The sequence below is a fragment of the Psammomys obesus genome, unplaced genomic scaffold, assembly GCF_907164565.1.
Source record: "Psammomys obesus unplaced genomic scaffold, mPsaObe1.curated_primary_1811, whole genome shotgun sequence".
NCBI lineage: Eukaryota > Metazoa > Chordata > Mammalia > Rodentia > Muridae > Psammomys > Psammomys obesus.
This window is the reverse complement of record NW_026591598.1, coordinates 17103785-17128284: the sequence shown is the minus strand read 5'-3', so window position 1 is coordinate 17128284 and position 24500 is coordinate 17103785. Positions and strand designations below refer to the sequence as shown.

The 24500-nt window shown below is 46.4% G+C and overlaps 2 protein-coding genes across 3 annotated transcripts in view; both read right to left on the bottom strand.

The window, feature by feature from the left end:
- Ubr4 (ubiquitin protein ligase E3 component n-recognin 4) overlaps positions 1 to 4297 on the bottom strand; it is a gene marked incomplete in the record, with an annotated part of 113505 nt that extends 109208 nt beyond the window's left edge. Inside the window, 1 exon segment of the mRNA XM_055611124.1 lies at positions 4054 to 4297. Coding sequence (XP_055467099.1) covers positions 4054 to 4229 — 176 coding nt within the window.
- A 4372-nt stretch (positions 4298 to 8669) lies between these two features.
- Emc1 (ER membrane protein complex subunit 1) overlaps positions 8670 to 24500 on the bottom strand; it is a 24446-nt gene continuing 8615 nt past the window's right edge. Inside the window, exons 11-24 of one of the 2 annotated variants that reach the window (XM_055610824.1) lie at positions 23968 to 24090; positions 22967 to 23063; positions 22556 to 22678; positions 22004 to 22012; positions 20879 to 21078; positions 20604 to 20753; positions 19662 to 19823; positions 18978 to 19097; positions 15790 to 15927; positions 14437 to 14610; positions 13692 to 13902; positions 12159 to 12243; positions 10947 to 11076; positions 8670 to 10756 (exon numbers count right to left, since the gene is read on the bottom strand). In XM_055610824.1, coding sequence (XP_055466799.1) covers positions 10577 to 10756; positions 10947 to 11076; positions 12159 to 12243; positions 13692 to 13902; positions 14437 to 14610; positions 15790 to 15927; positions 18978 to 19097; positions 19662 to 19823; positions 20604 to 20753; positions 20879 to 21078; positions 22004 to 22012; positions 22556 to 22678; positions 22967 to 23063; positions 23968 to 24090 — 1902 coding nt within the window. In that variant the 3' untranslated portion in view covers positions 8670 to 10576. The remainder of the gene's footprint in view (positions 10757 to 10946; positions 11077 to 12158; positions 12244 to 13691; positions 13903 to 14436; positions 14611 to 15789; positions 15928 to 18977; positions 19098 to 19661; positions 19824 to 20603; positions 20754 to 20878; positions 21079 to 22003; positions 22013 to 22555; positions 22679 to 22966; positions 23064 to 23967; positions 24091 to 24500) is intronic. The other variant, XM_055610823.1, reaches the window with a different exon arrangement.

The window sequence follows — 24500 nt, the reverse complement described above, 5'->3', positions numbered from 1 at the left end:
GAGCATTCATACACGATAGATAGATAGATAGATAGATAGATAGATAGATAGATAGATGGATGGATGGATGGGAAAAGAAATTTGACATTACTGATATAATCACTATCATTCATTAAGAAAGAACAAATGAACTAGCTAGCATCTGCAATATGTAGCTCATTTTAGAAAGAAAGGAGGATTGGAGGAGGGGGCATGATAAAAGACTAAGGGTTCACCTCCCCTTTTCCCCTTACTGTAAGTCTATTTCCTAGACTGTGAGAGACAACAACCCCATCAACTTCAACTCCTAAACACAAAATCCATCATGTTCTTGCTTTCATGTTACTTGTATGTAAACATACAAGCATGTGCATGCACACATATACAGACATGTACAGGAACACATACACTTATTCCCTTAACCAAAGAACTGTGAGGTTTCTGTCCATTTTTCCTCCCATGTACTTGCCCGACCAGTGGTGACTGATATGAAGACACCAGGCCTGATCTCCAAGCATACTCCATCTTTGGGTGAGGAGTTCTCCCTTCTGAAGCTCAACTGTCAACTGTCATCACTCTACTATGTATAAAGGCAAATGACGACAGTCAGTGCAGCACTGTCTCTCTTCATGAGATCCAGTAAGGCTTCATTACTTGGAGTGTTCTAACAGCCTCCCTTTCCCAGGTAGTAGCTCTGCCCTAAATTCCAAGGAATACCTGGGAAACGGAATTTTTTCAAAGATATTTATCATCACAAATGAAGCCAGAGCCACTCAGGAAGGGGATGCGGGCGTTTGTTTTTTTGTTTTGTTTTTTTAATCTATGTAGACTTAAATGTCGGCTATGTTCCCAACCATGTCTGGCAGAGTTCTGAAACGAATTCCCTAGGCGGTGTAATAAGAGGCCGCACTCAACATGTAAAAAGTTTTCAGCTGTACTAGAAGACCGGTTATAAACAATAGAAGCCATCCGTACTCAACTAAACTCACACAGTATTTTCTTCCAAAGATCTAATGGCACTTTTAAGGGCACACACCACAGTTCACCCATGTTAATCGACTGCCCTTTGCTTCACAACAGTCTTAACGAACGTCAAGCAACCTTATCAGAAGGTTAAGATCAGACCCTAAGAATTTTCTTTTCTTCTTTTGGTTTTTCAAGACAGGGTTTCATTGTGCAGCCTTGGCTGTCCTGAAACTCACTCTGTAGACCAGGTTGGTCTTGGACTCACAGAGATCCACCTGCCTCTACCTCCTGAGTGTTAGGATTAAAAGTATGTGCCACCACTGCCTGGCAACCCTAAGAATTTTCATTGTATTTTGTCCTCAAAAGGTCAATTTCAATTATAAGGCATGACTTGAGACAAGCGGTAAAATGGAGAAATGGAGAAGAACCTCTCAGGCTAGTATCAGACCCAGCAATTCCAGGAGAGGCATTCAGTGAGTTAAGCAGACTGGCAGATAGGGGTAAGGATGTGGTGATGAAGACAACACAACACTGCCACAGAAAAACACGGGGTCCCAGGAGACAAGCAGGACAAGAGAAAAGCAGGACAGCTGTAGCCACAGAAGAAACAAGGCGAGCACAGAAGACAGACAGCCCTCCCACAAGCAAACAGCAGCTCAACAGCAGCCTGGGCCCCTAAACTTAACAACAGCTGAAAACAATGTCCACCCCAGCAGAAACCTGGGCTGAAATCTGACACTGGATGAAGTGGCCCAGGGCCCTAGGCAATAAATGTTTCCACACTTGTGAGTGAGGGCCCTACTGCATTTTTCTGGAGAGAAGACATTCTGGGAAACTACAGGGTATAATTACTGTGCTCCAAAGCAGGGGTCAGGCAAACTACAGCCCCTAGTCTAACCCCACCTGGTTGCCTATGGGTGACTGGCTTTTATATCTTTTATTAACGGCTGAATCTTCTGCAATGTACACATTTCAAGACCTGTAAGTTAAACACACCCACATCTGGTCAAATTTGAATAGTATCACACATGGCTGCCTTCACCGAAGATGGCAAGAAGTGAACTTCCCACAGTCCACACACCTGCAAATACGACCTGACCCTTTAGAGAAAGGCCATTGACCTATGTTCTACACATGCAACACAACACTATTTTACACTGTTAAGAAACTTTTAAGCCACAAGTGTATTCCTTTTGTATGATCAAATTTCTCCCAAACAGGACCTCAAACTTAACTGAGCTATAAAAATCAGAACAAACATGAACTTCAAAACTCCTGAGTTCCAATAAAACACAGTATTACTAAACATACATCATTTTTCCTAAAACGTCTACAAACACCATTTCCTGGTTATCTCAGGTAACTCGGAATGTGGAGGGGTTACTAGCACTTAGCAAAATTCAAATGTAGTTCCATGTTTGGATTCACCAGGTTGCAAGTGGCTGCTCTGAGTAAGTTTAAAAGGCCAAGAAAACGGGGTATACACGAGTGTCAACAAATGACATTATAACCTCAGCTCATATCCATAAAAACAAAAGAAATACAAGGAAGTGAACATTGTTGATGGTAAGTAGTAAGTATGATTCATGGAAAATAACAGTAATTTAAACATTTAACACAGTAAAATAGGAGCCTACATGGTTGGCTGAAGATGGGGGAAATGCTTGGCACCCAAGCCTGAGTTCAACCTCCAGAAACCAAGATGGAAGGAGAGAATCAACTCCTAAAACTTCTCCTCTGACCTCAGCAGAACGCACACTCTCACAGTCACATCACACACTCACATATCACACACACTGATAAAAAAATAATTAGATTAGAATAGGGCAGAGAGATGACCCAGTGGGTAAGCGCACTTCCTGTTTTCTTCTAAGACCCAAGTTCAAATGCCAGCAACAGTATCAGGTGACTCATAGTGGCCCATAACTCCATCTCCAGGGGATCTGAAACCCTCCTCTTGCCTCCCCGGGCATCCGAATACACATGACACACATACACATGGATTTAAAAAAAAAAGGGGGGGGGGAGAGACAGTAAAATAAAAAGGCTACATAATTTGAGAATAATACTTTTTGATACTTGTTTTCATTTTCAGAACAATCTTGAGCATCTGAAGGTATCAAGCCCAATCACTGTTTAATTATAAATTGTTACAGATCATTCATCCAAAACATCACAGGTAGTGGCAATTACTGTGATAAAGAATGTGCTGAACCATGCGCCTCCCTTGAGTAACACACAACGATTTCCAATCTTCCAAATAACATTAAGATATACCCAGTTGACCAACAAGCTAAAATGACCCGCTTGGCAATTTCAGGGAATCACTGCAGCAAGGTTTGGCTAGGAAAACGAAAGTGAGAAAACAGCCTTTAAAAGCTGAGTCTATTAAACTCAGCAAAGACTGCTCTGAGCCCAGTAACCAGGAAAAAGTAGACATTGGGATTGCCACCTTCCAATGAAGAAATAGGACTCTTGCAATCTAACAATCTGTACAAAGAGATAAGAGTACATAACAGCACGCCAACGAACAGTCCCATAACTGAGAGTCCGAAAGTATTTTATTGAGAAAGAGAAGGACTCGGATCTCGGCCACAAGCAGTTACAGAGCAAATGTGCGAGGAATGCAAAAACCAAAGTATTCAGTGCTAACTAGTGGCTTCACAGCACGTGCCCCAGTGACCATAGCACCAAAGAAGGACCGTTATTAAACTATGTGGTATACCGCCACTGTAAATCTCGGACTCTGCTGGCAGGAAGAAATGCAAACTCATCCACGCCCTGACCTTAACACAGGGGGCCAGGCCAGGGAACCTCCGCCAAGGAGCACCTTGCATCTCAAAAGCCAGTTTTCAAATGCGTCCGGCCACGCCCTCCAGCAAGAGCAGGCATAAAAGTTTTGCTCAGAAGGGGACATCGAGTCAGAGATGGGTTACACCACAGAGGGAAGGAAACCTAAGGAGCTCTTGTCTCCAGCGCCCGGGAGCCCCGAAGCCGTGCGTGGGGCGGATTCCCGGCGGGAGGCTGCCGGACAGCGGGGACTCAATATCCAGCAAGTCCTCCCCTCCCCCCCACACCGCGCCGCCCTTCGGCGCCGCCGCCCGGTACCTCTCGATGACTGAGGCCACCAGCTGCGGCAACTCCTTCATCTCGAAGGCGGAGTAGGACGCGGACAGTAGGGGCCGCACCGCCACCTCCCAGCCCGGGGTCGTGTCCTGTCCGGTCGCCGGGGCTCCGGGCGCTGGAGTTGCTGCCGCCGCCTCTTCGCCGCCGCTCGTCGCCATCTTTCGTCGTACTACTGCGGCTCCCTCCGGGGGCTTGCCACCGGCCCAGCGCCGCCTCCCGGAGGGGGCGGAAGTGACGCAATCGTGCGCGTCAGACAGTGCGCCGTGAGTCGCTCAACAAAAACGCAAATTGCTAGGCCGCCTCTGACTTCTCGGGGGCAGGACTCGAGGCAGTGCGCCTGCGTAGGACTGAGCGCTCCAGGGAAGGGCTCGGAGCCGTGCCCTCTGCGCGTGCGTTAGAGAGGCACGCACCATTGCGCATGCTCGTAGGGATTGCTAGCTACTGCGCGTGCGCAGGCTCGACATTAAGCGGGAATATGGCTTCACAGCCTGTTGCAATTGGGAAGTTTGTGACTTGGATTCGGGAGAGATGTGTAAGGCAGGGGAATGGCGCCTTTCTGGGATAGTCAGGGACGAGAGGAGGCCAAAGCCTATTCTCTGTTAGCTGCTTCCTGTGCCCAGTGTACCGCACAAACAGCCATGTTAGCGCTTCCCAGTTGGCAAAACTTTCTCCGCACACCACTTCATGACAATTTTCTTTACGAGTTCCTATTTTTGCTTAGGATCCCTTTATGTTTAGGATCCCTTCAGTAATAATCCTGCGGGGTACTTAAGTCTTTTGAAATGTGGTCGCACTCTATAGCCCAGACTGTCTGCGAACCTTCCTCCCTCAGGCTCCAGGGCGCTGGCATTAAAGACAGGAGCCCTTATAGAAGGCCCCTACTTAGAACAAGTTGGCCTCATACTTCAGCAATCCTGCCTCCACCTCCAGTGGAACTACAGGTGTGGGTATCTACGCCAATTTGTAATTCCGAGGTGGGGGTTGTTTTATTATATTCGGGCGTCCTCGCTGTAGCCCAGGCTGGCCTTGGACACTGCACAATCCTCCCACCAAAGTGCTGAGGTTCTAGGCTTGCTACACCACATCCCACCGGCAGCAGTAATAACTAATATTCCTGGCTTTTAGGTACCGAAAAGGCACTCGGAGTAAACATCCTGCATTTCAAATACATACATTTTAGTAATAGAGGTTTGTTCTTGAGATAACATCTATGTTCTAAATGTAGATTGAGGAGCTGGAGGAAAGGATTAGCAGAATTCCACTCTCACCACCCAAGTCTAGCTAGCTACCGCCTGTAATTCCAGTTCCTGGGGATTTGATGCCCTCTTTTGGACACTATAGGAACCTGCATGCCCACGCGAACATACCCTGCCCCCGCAAAAAACAAAAAACACGCAAATACGCACATAAATGTGCACATAAATCTTTTTTAAATGGTTGTAGTACCAGCACTAGAGAGGCAGAGGATTACCACAAATTCAAGACCAGCCAGGTCTACATAGCAAATTACAAATCTATCAGGAATATACAAGACTGCCTCAAAAAAGGAAAAAAGAAAAAACACATACATACATTTAGGTAACACTGAAAAGCAGTTTAGATGAAGCACAGGTTTCATCAACAGTCTGATCTAAAAAGTAAGATAGTAACTACAAAATAGTGATATTTTAAATGGACTAAAAATAAAGGCTTTTAAACCTGAGCCGGGAACAATCTGAAACTTTAAACTTAATTGTAGGGTCTAGAGAGATGACTCAGCAATCAAGAGCACAGGCTGCTGCTCTTCCACAGACTCCAGGTTCAATTCCTAGCACCTGTACTCACAGCCGCTAGTTACTCTAGCTACAGGGAATCTAAGACCCTCTTCTAGCCTTTCCCCCGACCCAGTCTGAGGCACACATACACATAAATAAAAACAAAATTTGTGGGAGTTGGAGAAATGGCTCTTTCAGAGGACTCAGGTTCAGTTCCCAGCACCCACATGACAGCCCACAACCATTTGTAATTTCAGTTCCAGGGGATCTTAATGCCTTTTGATCTCTGAGTGTACCAGGCACAAACAGTTACACATACATGCATGCAGGCAAAACATTTATACACATAAAATATTTTTTTAAAAAAATCATTTAAATAAAATTTTAAACTACATAAATAACAAGTGGTATCTGAACTTCGGTCTATCAGGCACCCTATCTGAGGTGGGTGATGTGTGTGTCTTATCTCCCCAAGAAAAGGTTTGTCACAAAACACCCTTTTATCTCCACCTCATAATTCATGTCCATGTCCTCTTGAACACCTTCCCCATTCAAACAAAATAGTAAGGAATCACTCATTTTAAGTAAAACTGTAAGGGACTAATATATCTAATAAAGATAAGGGAAAAGGGGGTTCATGGAATATTCACAAAGAAACCCAATGGATCAGAGAACTAAGAGAAGAAATACAATCTCAAAAACCAGGTGGAAGCTGCTTTCTGACTGAGGAAGAGTGGCACACCCTCCTGCATTGCTTGTCCTGAGATAAGCAGCCATGACGGAAGACCGCAGAAGCAGCCCCGGGGGCCCATCCTGAAAGGAACTGAGCTTCCAATAGTAGTGTGACCAACTGTTCCATTTATCTAGGCTACTTCCAGAGTTGGTAGGAATCCCACACCCCAAGGCCCATGCAAGTCATCAGTCCGACACCCATGTGAGAAGACCATCTCCAGCCCACAGAGCCTCCTGACCCCTGCCAGTAACCAATATCTTGGCTGTAACTTAAACTTAAGTAACTCAAGTCCTCATCTACAGAAAATACTTGAGCTAATCAGAGGGAATGGGGTGGTTGCCTAAAATTGAGGGGGAGGAACTTGGGGGATAGTTCAGGTGTCGAAAGTGCAAGCTACTCTTGCAGAAGACCCAGGTTCAGTTTCTAGCACACACATGACAGCTCCAACAGTCTTTAATTCCAGTTCCTGGGGTCTGGTGGCCTCTCCTGGATCCTTGGGCACCAGACATATATATGGTGCACACATATAAATATAAAATAAAAATAAACATAAAGGTCCACACCTTTAATCTCACTACTCAGAAGACAGAGGCAGGCTGAACTTTGTGAGTTCAAGGCCAGCTTGGTCTACACAGGGCTACATAGAGAGACAATGTATCAAAAATAAAACAAAAAATAAAAACAGTAAAGGAAAATCAAGACTTATGAGAAAACTTAGATTTCACTCAGACCTTAGCTATTTTAATCACCTGCTTTGAGTAACTTTGGTAAAATGGCAAAGGTAAAAAGATGAAATTCTTTGAATTCTATGAAGATGGGTCACTTCTCCACCATTGGCTACTTTAAGATTCTAGCATTTTGTTCTGTTTTGTTTGTTTGCTTTTCGAGACAGGGTTTATCTGCCTTGGCTGTCCTGGACTCACGCTGACCTCAAACAAAGATCCACCTGCCTCTGCCTCTGCCTCTCAGTGCTGAGATTATAGCCATGCGCCACGGAGCCTGGCTAAGATTCTGGTACTTACATAGGGGGAAACTAGAATCTTGCAGACTGTGTTATGGAAACAAAGCAGGCAGTATAATGGCTGGACACTGGCTCAGCCATTAAGAGTACTGGCTGTTCTTCCAGGAAACTCAGTTCAGTTCCCAGGACCCACATGGTGGCTCACAATCACCCCTAATTCCAGTTCTAAGGAATCCAGCATCCTCTTCTAGCCTTCATGAGCACCAGGCTCTCACACAGTACACTCAGATAGATGCAGGGAAAACACTCATAAAATAAAAATAAATCTAAACAAACAAACAAAAACAAAAAACCATGGCTGTGTGACTAGAGCTGAAGATGTTACTTAGGCACCTTACAGAAGATTCCAGCCCCTCCATCTCAGTACTAGGGCAGGCTGGGTGTAGTGGCATATGCCTTTAGTCCAAGCATAGCTCTGTGCACTCAGGCCAGCCAGATTCACAAGGTGAGACCTTGTAACAAAGCAAAAACTAGAGCAGAAAAACGTAATGGGTCCCGGTGCCTTATCCCGGTTGCTTTTCACAAAGCCAGTAGTACAGGGGCCTCTCACTGGACATGTCGGATGTTCACTAATCCAGCTGGACAATTTACCAGTAGAGGAAGCTGGTTATGACCCATGAGAAAGTCAGCATGTTGCCTTAGAGGACATAACTCCATTTCTTTCCCGATTTAAAAAATATATATATATATATTTATTATGTATACACGTGTGTACATGCTCACAGAGCCAGGAGAGGATTCGGAATCTCCTGGAGGTAGACTGACGACAGGTGGTGTGAGGCACACAGGATGAGTACTGAGAACTGAACTGAAAACGCGGCAGCTACTCTTAGCTACTGTGCCATCTCTCCACACGCCCCCTCCTTTAAAAAAAAAAAAAAAAAAGACAAGGTCTCATGTAGCTTCGGCTGAGCATGTAGCTGAAGGTCATCTTCAACTATGTACTTCAACTTCTGATCCTCCTTCCACCACCTCTCAAATGCTGCTATTATAGGGTATGCCTCCACATCTGGCTTTGCTTCCTCCTCTTTTAATGCAAAAGGAGCCTCAAAGTAAACTCTGAAATCACAAAAACAAAGCTGAGGCCACAACCGCTAATCATTAGCTTTATTCCAGGGCCTGTGTTCAACTCAGTGCTTTCCCTTCTTCTCAACGAACAATCAGTCCCCAAGTCCACAAGCAAAGTAAAACGTAGGATTCTTTCTGTGTGGTACACAGAAGTCCAACAAGGAGTGCACCCACACACTTCACAGAGAAACTCAGACAGAAGTGTACACATGCACCCCCCACAGAGAAACCAATCCAGCTATGAGTGCACACACACCCCACACAGAAGTACACACACACACAAACAGGAGTGAACACATATACTCTCTCTCTCTCACACACACACACACAGAAGCCCCAACAGAAGTGCATACTCCACCACCACCATAAACAGAAGCCCAGTCCTGGTCTACATAGCTAGTTCCAGGACAGCCAGGACTACATAGTGAGACCTTGACTCAGATAAAATAAAATAAGTGAGATGGTTAGGTGTGTTGGGGCTGTGGCTCAGTAGTAATAGAAGGAGAGTGTGCACTAACACACATGGGGCCCTGGGTGTGAGTCCCAGCTTCCTCCTTGCAGCCCGCCCCCCAAATTTTTTTTTTAACTAGTAAGATTTTTAAACTGCTTAAGAAAAATAACAGCCCTCTTGGCTTCTTTTATGTAGAGTTCAGTGCAGAGAACATGCCTGGCAGGAAAGACCATGGGTTCTAACCCTAATGCCATACAGAAATTTAAAACTTACTCATTGCCAAGTGTGATGGCATACAAGTATAATACCAACACTGGGAGGCTGGGCTAGGAGGATTGCAAGTTTAGGCCAGCCTGAGCTACAGAGCAAAACTCTGCCTCAAAAAACAAAACAAACCTAAATTAAGAATAAATAAGGTGTTTTTTGTTTTTTTTTGTTTTTTTTTAGCAAAGAACTTTCCTCTAGCTGAGCTACAGGATGTCTGGAGGGGCCTGGAGGGGCAACGAAAGATGAGGTGCTGGGACCAAAATCTCATCAAGGCTCAGAGAGTTTGGTAGTTTTAAAAAGCCTTAGCCCTAAGCTAATTATGGTGGCACATGCCTTTAGTCCCAGCATTTGGAAGGCAAAAGCAGATGAATCTCTGAGATGGGGGCCAGCCTAGTATACAGAAAAAGTTCCAGGATGGCCAGGGCTACACAGAGAAATCCTGCCTCAAAAAACCAATTTTCCAATTATATATATATAATTTTTTTTTTTTTATTAATGTAAAGGACTAAAGTCTTTAGCCTGCTACATCTCAGGGGGAAAGCATAGGCTATGGGTAAAAAATCAAAATGCTATTAGGTACTTTGCTTTGATAGGCTGAAACAAACAGTAGCCCAACCATACAAATGGCAGCATGGATTGAAAAGCTTAGTTAAAATCAGTTCTGACTAATCAGTTCTGACTCTTTGTATGGATCCCTCAACTTCTGTTACTTCAGAGAGAAGTCCTCAGACCTCAACTAAGAATGGCCCCTGCAATCATTCCCATTAGAGTCAGGCCAAGGGCACTTTAAAGGCAGAGCTGACCCAGCAGGCTTGGAAGCAAGAGGCGGAAAGCAAGTTGTCAGAGAATTTCCAGTAAGACCAGAGACACAGAAGGCTAACTAAAGTCAATTTAAACATCCTCAGAAGAGAAAAACCAGAGGTCCCGTAAAAAGAAAAAACAAAATCAAAAACCCCCAGAACATCCATGGACGGGCACAAAGCAAACAGAGCAGTGGATCCGAGTCATTAAGATCCTCGCTGAGGTGGCTGTCCATCCCACGAGGACTGTGCTGGCACTGTTTTACCAAAGCAGTTCGACATGAGGGCCTATCTTCTTCTCCCAGACTCAAGTGAGATGAGAATCCAGCTTCACTGATCCACCAATCCACGGCCACAGCTCCTTAGGTGACACGCTTCCCCGACGCTCCACTCTGGTGCGATGCTTCTATTTTACCGCCAGGCTCGATTGAGGAGTTTCACCTGTGCCAACCTCTTTGTGATCATGGTGGCAAAAACCAGGCCAAAAAGGACACTGCTGATTAGCACATAGTCATAGTCGTCCTTCAGGACATCAAACTGCTTGGATGGGTAAACTCGAGTTTGGTAGATGTCCAAACCGTAGGCCACGACCTGAAAGACAGACAGAATAAGAACTGGGGGAAAGGCAGACAGTGAGCCGCACTCAGACTCAGGAAGGAGATGTGATCCTCAGGGCACAGGGCACTCACACCCCACACAGAAGCTCAGCCAGGAGTACACTCACACCCCACACAGAAGTGCATTCACACCCCACAAGGCCATCACTGCAAATGACACTCACCAAACAAGTGGACTCCAGGCCTGAGGGTGCTGTGTAGATGCCTCGCATTCGAGAGACTGTCTGGTTATAGTTGATGAATCGCTCTGCATGGACCTGGACGTCTGGAGAATACGGGATCAGGTTCTCCTCTCTGCAAAACAAAGATGGGAACAAGAACTCTAAAAGCTGTAAAGGGATCTCTTTCTTGGCTGTCCTTCCTGGGACCTGGGAAGGTTCCAGGACATATATCAAACCTTGAATCTCCTTTGAGGCCTACTTGGGTTAGGTTGTTACAAATGAAGCAGCTGATAAATGGAGAAGGGCATGAAGGAAGGCTGGCTAGAGATTAAGGTTAAACAAAAGACTCCTAAATTGTTCTAAACTTGGTAAGAACACATAACACAAGCCAGGCATGGGGTGGTACATCTGTAAATCCCAACACTTAGGAAACTGAGATAGGAGGACTGCCTCAAAAAAAAAAAAAAAAAAAAAAAAATCACACAGCTGGCCAGTGCTGCACACCAGAAGAAAAGTCAGGCCATTTTCAAACCAACATACCAAACCACTGGCAACTCCTATTCATGCCTCCCTCAGTCCAGCTCATCCTCGAAAAGGGTACAGGGTTCTTCTAGCTCCACAGTCTCTCTTACTCCAAGACAAAATGATACTCCCACCACCCACCCTTCTGGGTAGCCCTAAGTAAAAAAAAAAAAAAACTTTAGGATCTAGGGAGGAGATGGCAGAGATTATAGTTGGAGCATTCACACTGTCAGAGAACAACCAACACGCCCAGCCTTCCCTGCACAACCTGTCCCTTTGTCACCTTCTTTCCTTCCTTCATCTCCACTCTTCACTACAACAGTTGTACAGCCATCAGACCGACAAATGTGACTTCGGGGCCTTGGTGCTGTTTCCTCTGCCTGGAACATTCTCCCTCAGATACCCATGCAGCAGGAACCAATACCAACCACTTTCAGATCAACTTTCCCAAGGATCTCCCAGGGCCTGATCTCAAATTCTCCCACATATCCCTGGTATTCTCACGCTGCCCCGGACTCTTTCTCCTTAGCATTTACCAGTAAATAACACCATTCACTCTGCTTGTTACTTAATGTCATTTCCCACCCAAACATCAGCTCCAGAGGCAGAGGCCTAGCATGGCAGACTGAGCGCCGCCACCATCACTGGGATCAAGGCCTGACAGTCAGAGCCTTCTACCCATATCGGTCTCACCTGCTTTGTTCTGTTGGAATCTCAGGGCGCCGGGGATCCAGCAAGGCCTTGGGGAGGGAAAGGATTGCTCCAGAAGGCAGCCCAACTGTACAAGAAGAGATGAAGGTTCATATTTACCCAATCCCGGATGAAAAGTTTACCATGAAGAGTTTTAAATAAACAAACAAACAAAAAACAGGTCACCAAGGTCCTGTTAAACAATGAAAAACGAAACCACTGGAAACAGCAAAACAACAACACGCATGCACATGGGTCTGAATGAAGGTGCTTAGAAGACACTGGTTTCTTCACATATTCTGTTGGCCTGAGGCCCTGTATGCAGCCAGGAATGCAGAGGGCCAAGCATTAGGCAACAGCAGTTTCCTAATGGTGAGCAAAGGTCCTGTAATGCCCAGAGCTAGCTTCTTCCTACTGACAAGAGCAACACTCAGTACCTGTCAGGGCCAAGAGTGCCAGACATCTCAAATAAACTCAAGTAGGTACAGGACCCGTTAAATTATCGCTGAGTCTTAATCTTAGCCTATACCAAATAAGCCCTCTGGTTTCTACGTAAGTCCGCACAGGCTGTGCTAAGAATGACATGGGGTTGGGGGGTACAGGAGAGCATTGGAGAGACAGCTCAGTGGTTAAGAGCACTGGTGTCCTTCCAGGACGAGATTCAATTCTCAACTTCCACGTGGTTGTTCACAACTACTTGCAACTACCTCTAACTCCAGTTCCAGTGAATCCAGTGTCCTCTTCTGGCCTCCCCGAGCACCAGGCAGACGTAGTACACAGATGTGCGTAAAATAGCCATATACATAAAACAACTTTTTAAAAAGTTAAAAAAAAAAATACATCAGAGGCCAGCCATGGTGATGCGCCTTGAATCCTAGCACTTGGAAGGCAGAGAGAGGATTTCAGGGTTTTGAGGTTAGCCTGGTCTACACAGTGAGTTCCAGGACAGCCAGGGCTCTGTTAAGAGACTCTGTCTCAAAAACAAAAAAACAATCAGAATACTGGGCATTCAAGAGGTGGAGGCAGGAAGCTTAGGAGTTTGAAGCCACCTTGGGCAATGGAAGATCCTATCTCAGACAACAACCAAGACTGACATGAAGAGTCAGATGCAGAAAGCCAGACAATTTCTCTCCCATGCAGAAGGACTTAAGTTTAGGGGGGTGTGGGGTCCACACTACATAGAAGTATAAGGGGTTCTTTTAGAGGGAGAGAAGGGATCAGCAGAGGAGAAGGGAAGTGTGGAGGCAGGGCATAAATAAGAACAAAGAATAATGACACAGCTATGTGAGTATGTCTAAGGAAAACCCATTATATTGTATGCTAACCTAAGTGTGTGTGTGTGTGTGTGTGTGTGTGTGTGTGTGTGTGTATACACAGCTAAAACAAATGACATTAGGGATGGGTTTCTGAACTGGAAGAATGCACCACAGAAAGAGTGGTTTGTGATAACTGAGGACTGGGCATAGGCAAAGCTGAACTAAGCCAACAGAAGCGGGGCATCCTCACTTCAGGTGAAGCCCTCCTCCCGACACTCACTGAGCAAGTGGCGGCTGGTGATGCCCCGCTCGGTAATGGTAGCTTCCATGGCCCTGATGGAGGAGGGGAAGATGTAGGACTGCTGGAGGACCTGGGGCAGCTGCGGACGGTCTAGGGAGCTGAAGGCAGTGGTATTGTACTGCTCAGTGCCCTCGTAGAGTTCCAGGGCTGTCAGCTCATTGCGCCGGGCCTTTGAGTTCCAGTACTGGTACTGTGGGCAGAAGGGGAAGTGACTTGAGTTTAGTGCCGGATCAACTGGAAAGGGAAGGTCACACTATAGAGGCCATTCACAACAGCTGCAGAAGACAGAGGAAAAGACCCAGCTGCTCCCTGTTCTTCCTTGTTGCAGTTTTACTAACTCCCATAATGGCTTTGTCTAATGTCTGTCCAAAGTTGTCCATGACACGGGAACAATCAGTGTTCTCTGGAGTAATAGTAACAGCAGCCAACCTCTGGTGCTTATGAAGTGCAATGTTCTGAGCTGGCCTGGAGAAGACCACGACTATTCTTATTGCACAGTGCAACCACAGAGCTCACAAGATTAGCTCAAGGACATCCAGACAATTGGAAGAACACAGCAGGCCAGGCCGTCAGCCCTGACCTCCAGGTCCCGTCTCTGCCTGACCTTGTGCTGCCTTCCAGAGGCTATAATCTTAAGAAAGCACAAAGCTGCTGCTGTTTCTGGGGAGGACACAAACTCAGGGACCTCCTGAGCTACTCTGTGCCCCTGGCAGTGACTCCTTACCACCACCCAGTTCTCTGAATGGACGAGATGGACAGGGCCCCTGGCCTTCTTCTGTACAGAAGAGTGGATGATGCGGCCAGTGACACCATCAATGAGGAAGATGCCAATGAAGGTACGCTCATGGTGGACATCGGTGCTCTCTGTCACCACAGCCAGCAGGTTGGGGTTCAGACTCTGAGGAGAGAAACCACAATGACAAGCTTTAGAAACCAGCATAGCATGTCATGTGCTTGGCTCCCCTGTGCGCCCAAGGGTTCTGAGGCCAATATGGAGCTCGGTGCTGGTAGCTGAACCAGCACTGCTCCCTCTGTGGTTTCTCAGCTCAGTGCTTGCTTTGTATACTCCACGGACTGGGGCCAGTGAATGCCTAGCATTTCTGTTAATCCTCTTCAAACCTGTAATGTAGCTATCTTTCCTACCTCTTCCCAAGACGGGCTCTGAGGATCAAGTGCAGGTGCAAGTGCCTTGGTCTGCTGAGCCGTCTAGCTCACCATCACCCTTTTTTGAAACAAGTGTGTCACTATGGCCAATCTTAGCTGGCCTTAAATTTACAATCCTCCCACCTCAGCCTCCTGAGTGATGGAATTAAAAGTGTGCCACCCTCCTACAAGACAGTTTGCAGCCCACAAATTGCCTCTGTGAATTTTCTGAGGGACTCATTAACCTTTAACTCCAGAAGACTGTAGTCATTCCTGTACTATTAATAAAACTAGCATATAAGTGGGAGGACCACACAGCAAGCACTAAGAGAAGATGAATGGCTTATGCGATGTCCACAACCAAAAGAGGAAGGAATATTTGTGGAGTCTGGGCACATAGCTGGATGGCAGAGTACTTTTCCTAGCATGACAGAAGCCCTGAATACATCCATAGCATATACACAGACTTCACGTAGACAGCAAATCAATACACACAGGAGTCATATGACTTGACCAGAATGCTAAGGCCTTACTTGGACCAGTGAAATGCCTCAGCAGGTAAAGACACTTGCCACCAAGCCTCCTGTCAATCTGAGTCTGATTCCCAGGACCCACATGTTAAAAGAAGACAGCCATTTCCCACATGTTGTCCTCTGACCTCTACACACATGCCACTGTACATGTCCTATCTCCACATAATGTAATAATATAACACTTAATATAATAATATTAAGTAGGGCATGGTAGTACATGACTTTACTACCAACACTCAGGAAGGAAGCAGAAGCAGGGTTCAAGGATAACCTGGTCTACAAAGTGAGTTCCAGGCCAACCACGGCTACATAATGAGATTCTGTCTCATAAAAAAAAAAATTAAATCTAATACCTACATATTAATAAATAAAAACTGGCCTTCCATTGCCAGGCACCATACCTTGTAGAGAACACTTCGGTCCCCCATCACGCGGCCCTGGGAGTGCACGTGCTCGCTGCTACGCTTCCCTTTCACCTTGACGACCCGCTGCACTTCTGGGGGAATAGTCAGCTCCCAGCTCAGTTCCGTAGAGAGATCCTAGGGAGGAGCAAGAGGGCCTGTGATTAGGAGCTGGCCAGGGCCAGAGAGTCAGAGGCATCTCACAGCTGACCCAGCCTGTGTGCTACATGGACCAGGAACAGACACGGCTCAGGCTGATGCATGGGTAAGGCAGTGAAGTGCTGGCCGAGTTTGACTTCCAGACCGAGGCAAAGGAGGTCTCATGGTGGCTGCACTTTAATCCCAGCACTGGGAGGGTGGAGACAGAAGGAAGGATCCCTGAGGCTCACTGACCAGGCAGCCTGGCCTACCTGGTGAGCTCCAGCCCAGTAAGAGACTCCACAGAGTAAAAACAATAAGGTGGTTGGCACCTGAGAAAGGACACCCAAAGCTAGCCTCTGGCTATTACACATATGTATTCATGTGCACTTACACCCCAACATACATGTATACATACACACACACACACACACACACACACACACACACACACACAAAAAAAAAAACACAGGGCTAGTAAAGAAGTTTGGAAGTCTCTGTCTAATTAAAGAAAAAAAGATATAGCCTAATCTACACAGCGAGTTCCAGACCAGCAGGACTACGGACTACACAGTGAGATCTTGTCTCAAACAAAGAATAAGATACTAGGCCTCATAGATGCTCAGCTGGTAAAGGTGTGCTTGCCGCCAAGCCTGACAGCCAGAGTTCAATCCCTGAAACCCACATGATGGAAGGAGAGAATGTGTAGAGTGTGCTCTGACTTCCACGAGAATGCCATGGCATGTGGGCTCATGCTTGTACACACAGGCATAAAGAATAAAGAATAAATAAAGAATAAAGAATAAATAAATGTGATTTTTTTAACTTAGAAAAATAAAAAAGAGCCAAACACAGTGGTGCACGCCTGTGATACCAGCACTCAGAGAGGTAGAGGCAAGCGGATCTCTGGGAGTTCGTGGTCAGCCTGATCTACAAAGCAAGTCCAGGACAGTCAAGGCTACCCAGAGAAACCCTGTCTCAAAAAAAGAAAAGAAAAAAAGATGCTAAAGCAGGGAGCTGGTAATATAGCTCAATTGTTAATCCCAGAGCTCAGGAAGCTGAGACAAGAGAATTGTCATGAGTTCAAGGCCAGCCTGAACTACATAGCAACATCCTGCCTCTAAATAAATAAATGAGTAGGATTTCTGAAAAAAAATAATGAAGCAGAAAAAACATTAAGTGAAAACACAAATAAATACAGATCAGTTCCTACTAAGAAATAAATTTTATGAGACAGTGGAAGCATGTGTCTATACAGCTATGCTTATAGTATTATCAACACACAGCAAACAACTGGCAGGAACCGCTGAGGGTAGGACACGGGGATGGCCATATTTTGTTCATGAGATTTTTTTTTTTTTTTTTTGAGACACGGTCTCTCTATATAACCTGGCTATCATGGAACTTACTCTGTAGTCCAGGCTGGCCTTGAACATACAGCGCTTCACCTGTCAGGGAACTGTATATCAATACAGTCTTTCACAGTGACAATGAGTTTACATATTACTAATGTTTTTTGCTTTTGTTTTGTTTTTACTATTCCCTTTATTTTCATTTTATGTATGTGGGTGTTTTGCCTGCATATATGTTTGTGCAATATGGGAGGTCAGAAAAGAATGTTGGGCCACCTGGGACTGGATTCACAGATGGCTGAATTGCTGCATGGGTGCTAGGAAACAAACCCAGGTCTTCTGCAAGAGCAGCCAGTGTTCTTCACCACTAGGTCATCTCCCCCAGCCCCTCTAACATTTTTAATAGAAATTGTATCAATAGGGACTGGAGAGGGCTCGGTGGTGGACCATTATTTGAACCTAGAGCACTGGTTGCTCCTCCAGGGGACCCAGGTTTGGCTCCTAACACCCGTGTCAGGTTTTGCCTGTAACTCTAGCTCCCAGGAACTCTACACACGCTTCCTGCTTGCACAGGCACCTACACACGTGCACCCTCACACATACATCCAGAAAGAATTAGAAATAACAGTAAGAGCTAGCAAGGGGGCTCCATGGTTAAGAGTACCAGTTGTTCTTCTAGAGGACATGGGTTCATTTCTCAGCAGTGGCTTCTAACAGTCAGAACTGCTGTCACAGGGATCCAACAACCTCTTCTGGCCTCTAAGGGCACCAGGCATTCATGTAGGAAAAACACCCATACACAAAGAATAATAAAAATAAAACTTCACAACAATTGTTTCTCAGGCTAAGTATCATGCTCTTTTTTTTTTTTTTTACAACTATCTATCTATCTATCAACTATCTACTATCTATCTATCTATCTATCTATCTATCTATCTATCTATCTATCTATCTTCTATCTGCATGTGTATATATGTAGAGGTCAGAGAACAACCTGTAAGCATTAGTTTTCTCTTTGTAACATTTGAGTCTGAGGTCTAGAACTCAAATTATCAAGCTTGGCAGTAAGTGCCTTTACCCGCTGAGCCTGCTCGCTACCCTTATCATCTTATTCTAGCCTCATGAAAACAGGGCTATAGACATAGTATGTTCTAGATCACAAAGTTAGCAAGCAGTAAAGCTGAACCACTAACCCCAGGCAGCTGGCCTAAGCTGCTAATCTCTGTTCTCGCTTTCTTTCTCAAAACATAGTAAAGGACAAAAGAGAAGGACTTTCTTGTGACCAAAAACCACACCAAGTTCCCCCCAGACAGCCCTGCTACTGAGGTCAAGGCCAGCCTTTTGTGAACTTCAGAGCCAGTGTGCATGGATACCGGCAAGGCCGAAAGCCCTTCAGAGCCAACTGATCCATTTCTGGAAATAGAGCCCAAAGCAATGTCCAGTTGCAATTTGGTCAACACCATCACTTTTGTATAACTGCTCAACTCAACCCTCATTCCTGCCTCCCTCTTCAGAGTGGCATGTTACATCCGTCCTGGGCTGTGGGATCTGTAGGACACCACCAATTCTGAGCAGCTGAGGGCCATGTCCACCACACAGCAGCTGCCTACCCAGCATCAACAAATGGGTGCCACTGAGTTGGCATTAGGCCCCACAACAGGAGAAGCCCACAAGGCCTGCCAGCTGCTTCTTCCCTACCTTCCGAAGCCGGTATCCACTGAGTCGCCCCTGCTCTGCATCCACCAAGTAGAAGAAGATGGAGGGGGCAAGTTCATGCAGCTGTCGCAAGACATTCCGAGTAGCTGGGAAGGCTGTGACCTTGAAAAACCCAAATGGCCCAGAAGAGTTAAAGGCAAGTTGAGAAACATTGACTTCCATTTCTCAAGTGCCATTACTGCTTGCCCACTAAAGAAAGCTTTAAGCATAACACAAGTCACTAGGTCTATTTAAGGATTAAATATGGCTGTTAAGAACCTCAGTGCTGGGGGCTTGAGAGTTAGCTTGGTGGTTAAGAGCACGTACTGTTCTTCCAGAGGACATAGGTTCAATTTCTAGTACCTACATGAGGTGTCTTACAACCACCTATAACTCCAGCCCCAGGGGGATTTGATGCTTCAGGGTTCTGCATATACCTGCACCTGATGTGCACATATATACAAACACATAATTCAACCAATAAAAAAATGTTTAATTAAAATTAGAAAAAGAAAAACCTGGCCAGGTGTAGTGAAGCGCACCCTATGAACAGAGGTGCTCACAGGCCATCTGTTGCTGAGGGTGGCCTGACAATAAACGTGTGCGTTCTGGTCCCGGCTGTACCTGACCCCCACCCCACAGCCAGCTGCACGCTGAAGACCCCATTCCCCCACTCAAACAAGGTACCTTGTTCTCATCATCCACCAACAGCAACACCTTGGCATAGTCCTGATCCATGACTGGGAGAAGCAAGGACTGCAAGATGGGGCGCTTCAGCACTGGGGGAGCTACCTGGCTCCACTTGCCAAAAATGGGGTTGAAGACAAACAGAGAGCTCATTCCTGTTTCCTGCAACAGGCAGAACACAGTCAGATTCCAACACAGAAGGAGTGCACATCCTATAGGTGAGCCTGGGATACTGAGGCGTCAACTGGACCAGGAGGAACTCCCTGCTTTCTGCCATCTTTGTGGAAAAAAACTCTTGACCAAAGATGACAGGTCCCCTCGGCTGACATGACAAGGGAAGAGGCTGGACTGCTTCTAGCTCCAAGTCTAGCTAAGAACTGGGCATGCTAAAGAGGAAATAAAAAATCAAGTACCAGGCCAGGCGGAGTGGTACACACCTTTAATTGCAGCACCTTTAGCTCTCTGCAAGTTCAAAGCCATTTTGGTCTGCACAGCTAGTTTCAGGCCAGTCAGGGCTACATAGTGAGACCCTATCCCCCAAAAAACAAGTCAAGCATAATTCAGCAATCTCATGATTGCTGGATCCAAAAGAGGAACTATCAAACCCGACCTTACAACACAGCCAGAATGGACCCATTTAAATTCTTGATGCAGAAATCACAATAGCTTTGTGGCTTTTTTCCTCTCACAGAGAGAAAACAACCACTCAGCTACCAGGGATAGCCTTACTCCAAAGGATACACACTGGCTGAAGGTGGATCTGGATCCCTGTCAGTTCCACATCAGAGCTGGATGGTTCCTCCACCCAGGCCAGAAATTGGCAGAAACAAGGCTTCAAACCTGAGACCTTCCCATGGAATGCCCAAAGCATGGGAGAAATTTCAACTGTGAGACATGCAAAAGGCAATGCGCTGTGGCTCCAGTCAGTGTGGTTGGCCTCACCTTGTCCTTCACCAGCAGCGTGCACTGAGGGGGGTGGGGGAAGTGAGCAGTAGTCCTCTGGACCATCAGTTTAAAGGAGGAGTCTGGCTTAACACTGGGCAGATACTGTTTCCACAGGATGGTGCCAGAGCTGCTCTCGATGCCAAAGAGCTGTAAGATAGACAAATATTGAGGAGAAAGAGAATGAAGAACTGTTCCATCCTTGCAACCTGGAACAAGGCGGGCCTGCTGCCTGTACTTGCCAGAGTTTTGTTTCCTCGGGCTCACGGGCTCACCTTGCCTGAGGCTGTTACCATCACCATCATCTTCTGCAGGTTGAATTCATCTCTGGCCAATGTGTCGATGTTGATCTCATTCTTAATCTGGCTTCGGGGCTTCCGAGCATCATAGAACATTTTCCAGAGGTGGGAAGTCCAGGCCTGGAGCAGGATGAGCTGAGAAGACAGGCGTTTCAGGAACATTCCCAGCAAGCCGTCTGGTGTCAGGGAAGAAGGAAAGTACTCCCATCAGACTAGGAGTCCAGCAAGGAGGCGTGTGCTTCCCAGGAGGGACCTGTCCCCCTCCTGTAGAACCTTCCAGTCATCCACACTCCAGACAACGAATTCAAAGGACAGTCTGTGTACAATGCAGCAGTCCCACACTCTGGAGCAGCCATGCAGCTTCTAAAACCTCCTTACCCGGCTCAAAGGGCTTCACCTACCTACTATCTTGTAATAGGAGACTAAAAGGTAAGAATCAGCCATGCAGGATGCAGCCATGCTGGGGTGACCAGGAGAAGGCATCTGGGTGTCACAACCAAACCAGAAGTATGGGTCTTGGGTGCAGTGGGAGCAGGTATGTGCATGAACGGTGCTTCCCTCTCCCACTATTTCATTCTACTTCGTTAACCTGCTCCTAGCATCCCTTCCTGCAATCTATTCCTAAGGTCAATATTCTCCCTTACTCCTGACTAAACTGGTGAAGCATCTCCCTGAAAGTGACCTCCTTTAGAGCATGATACGGGGTTAAAGAGGAAGGTCTCGGGAGTCTGACAGGCCTGAATTAAAATCCCAGCTCTAGTCACTACTGCTGTGTGACCCTGAGAAATGTGCTTAACCTTTCGGCCTTTGTTCCCTCATCTATTAAATGGCATATAACTCAGAGGCCTGTTACAGAGAACACATCATATGACATCCACTTGGGTACCAGTGCCGGTACATGGGAAGTGCACATTAAGAGAATAACTTTGCTCATCTCTTTTTCACCAACCTCAACTCAAGGAGAGGCAGAGGCAAGCCACAAGCAGAGCAATCCACTCAAACATGGTGTGTGTCTTACTGATGCAAGTCAGAGAAGCAATTGACCAAACGCTGGCCATGTGGGCAAACAAGGCATAACAGGCAGCAAAAAGTAAGATTTACCTTGTATCGCTGGGTCCAGCAGCAGAAATAGACAGTAAAGTCAAATTAATTCTCAGCTTAAGAAAATATACAACACCTAGCAGTGTACCTGACCTAGAAGATACCCTCAACAGCAGCCTACTGGATACCTAAATGAATGGATGGGGTGGGGATGGTAGGAATGGACTGGAGAGCAATGAGTCAAGTTCATCAGATGACCATTGATGAAACTATTGCTGACTCAGAGGACTCCAGGCTATTTCCAGTCATGTTTAAACACATGTGGATGTTGCATTCGAGACAATGGGTGAAAGTGTTTGACACAGAGCCTGGTAACTTTAGGTACCCTAGCAATGACACCTACAACTATACTAAGTTAAGGTATTTTTGCCTCAGGATCATTCATTTGAGGGACTCAGCAAAAGTGTGGCTACATAAACCACAGGGCAGCTGATGCAATGAAAACTGGCCACAGGACTCCTCCAGAACATCAGGCAGAGCACAGAAGCCAGGGCCCAGGGAGCTCCATAAACCCACCTAACCCTCCCTGGAGCAGCCTCCCTGGGTTCATACCTGCCTTCTTGCCAAATTCTCCTTCCAGTTCAGCCTGTGCCCCAGTCAGAGGGAGGTCCACCATCTCCAAGCACACCACTTCTGCCAGGGACTCCTCTCGGCTCCACAACACCACCTTCCCGGCTACAGGAAACCAATGTGTAAAATCTTAGCCTGGCTCCCTAGCCCTAGGAAGCCTCTTAGAGGTAGCTCGGAGTTCAAGTCTCATGCGAAAGACCTCACAAGGCTGGGGTCAATAGACAAGTGAGGAAGCTTCTGTATCACACTTCAAGCCCCTAAGGAACTGAGAAAATTCTGAGTACACTCTGCTTGAACCTTTTCCAAACCTGTGTATAACCCCCACCCACCTCTACCACACATGACTGAAATTCAAAGCAGGCAAAAACACAAATGGCTGTATGGGGCCCTTACCTAGCTGCTGCAGAAACAGCAGCAAGTGGTCCTGTGTCTGTACCAAGGCCCGGTAGCCCACCGAGTCATCCTTCTTCAAGAACACCTGGATATACAGCTAGAAGCCAGACAGTAAGAAGACGAATGGCTCCCAGGCACCAGACCCCACGATTCAAAGGGTTGGGAGTCGGCAGAGGTCCAGGGGCATGGCATGGTGTGATGTCTACTCAATACAGTGATCATCTGGACATCAGCCAGAAAGCACACATTCTTTAGAGCCAACGCAGCAATGAGCTGAGGCTCTCTCTCATCTGTCCATGAAGGGCAGCAAGTATTTGATGGTACTATCATCCCTTCACACCCCCGTTGGGCCTCATGAGGTAAGCAAGAGGCCAGGCCAGGAATTTTCACTTTAGAAATAAAGAGACCCATCCCAGAAGCTGAGAGACACAATTTAATGTCCCCAGAATGACACTGGTAAGATTATTAGTACATCTAGGAAGTCAGTCTGGAGTCTGAACCCCAGCAACATGCCTTACTAGCTCCATGGTTCAAAATGCCCTATGGTCACATTCACACACCAGGTCAGTAACAACCAGTCCACATGATGGCCGAGATGCCCTATGGATTAAGGCATAAACAAAAAGCTAAGTGCACGGCCTCACACACACCAACAGCTGGACAAAACAATAGCAATGGGGCTAGGAGTCAGAGCACTTGCTGCTCTTACAGAGGGTCCAGGTTCAACTCCCAGCATCTGCATAGCAGCTCACAACCATCTGTAACTCCAGTCCCAGGGAATCAAATGTTCCATGAACCCATATGGTGCACATAACACATACATGCAAACAAAACACTCATACACCTAAAATAATAAATCTAAAACAATAGCAACACCAGCATCAGGCAGAGTTCTGGAGGAACTAGGAGCCTTGTTCAGAGAGCTAGGGCCACAGCTGTGGGCCAGCCCCAAAGACATGAGACCCACAGAACAGAGTGTGAAAGCTAAGGCTGTCACTTACCCGCTCAGGGCGAGTGCCCTTCTGCTCCAGGCTGAAGGAGATGGCAGTGTCTAGCAGCCGCCGACCTGTCTCCACTAAGTACAGGTTAATGGTGTATGTCTGGTTGAAGCAAGCCAAAGGGTCCTAAAGGTGCACACATGGGTCAACATTAAAGTCCCCTAAAGTGTGTCCAAACACAGTTCAAATCCTCTAGAGAAGAGACTAGGCCAGAAGGGAAATGTGTGCATAGGAAAGTAAGAAAGTAAACAGAGCTAAATCCTACAGCAGAAACAAGGCTGCTGAGTAAATAACCAATGTGCATCTAAGAAGGGAACCAAAGCTGGGCAGTTGTGGTACACAGCTTTAATCCCAGCACTTGGGAGGCAGAGGCAAGAAGATCTCTGAGTTTGAGGTCAGCCTGGTCTACAGAGTGAGTTCCAGGAGAGCTAGGGCCACACAGAGAAAGAAAGAAAGAAAGAAAGAAAGAAAGAAAGAAAGAAAGGAAGGAAGGAAGGAAGGAAGGAAGGAAGGAAGGAAGGAAGGAAGGAAGGAAG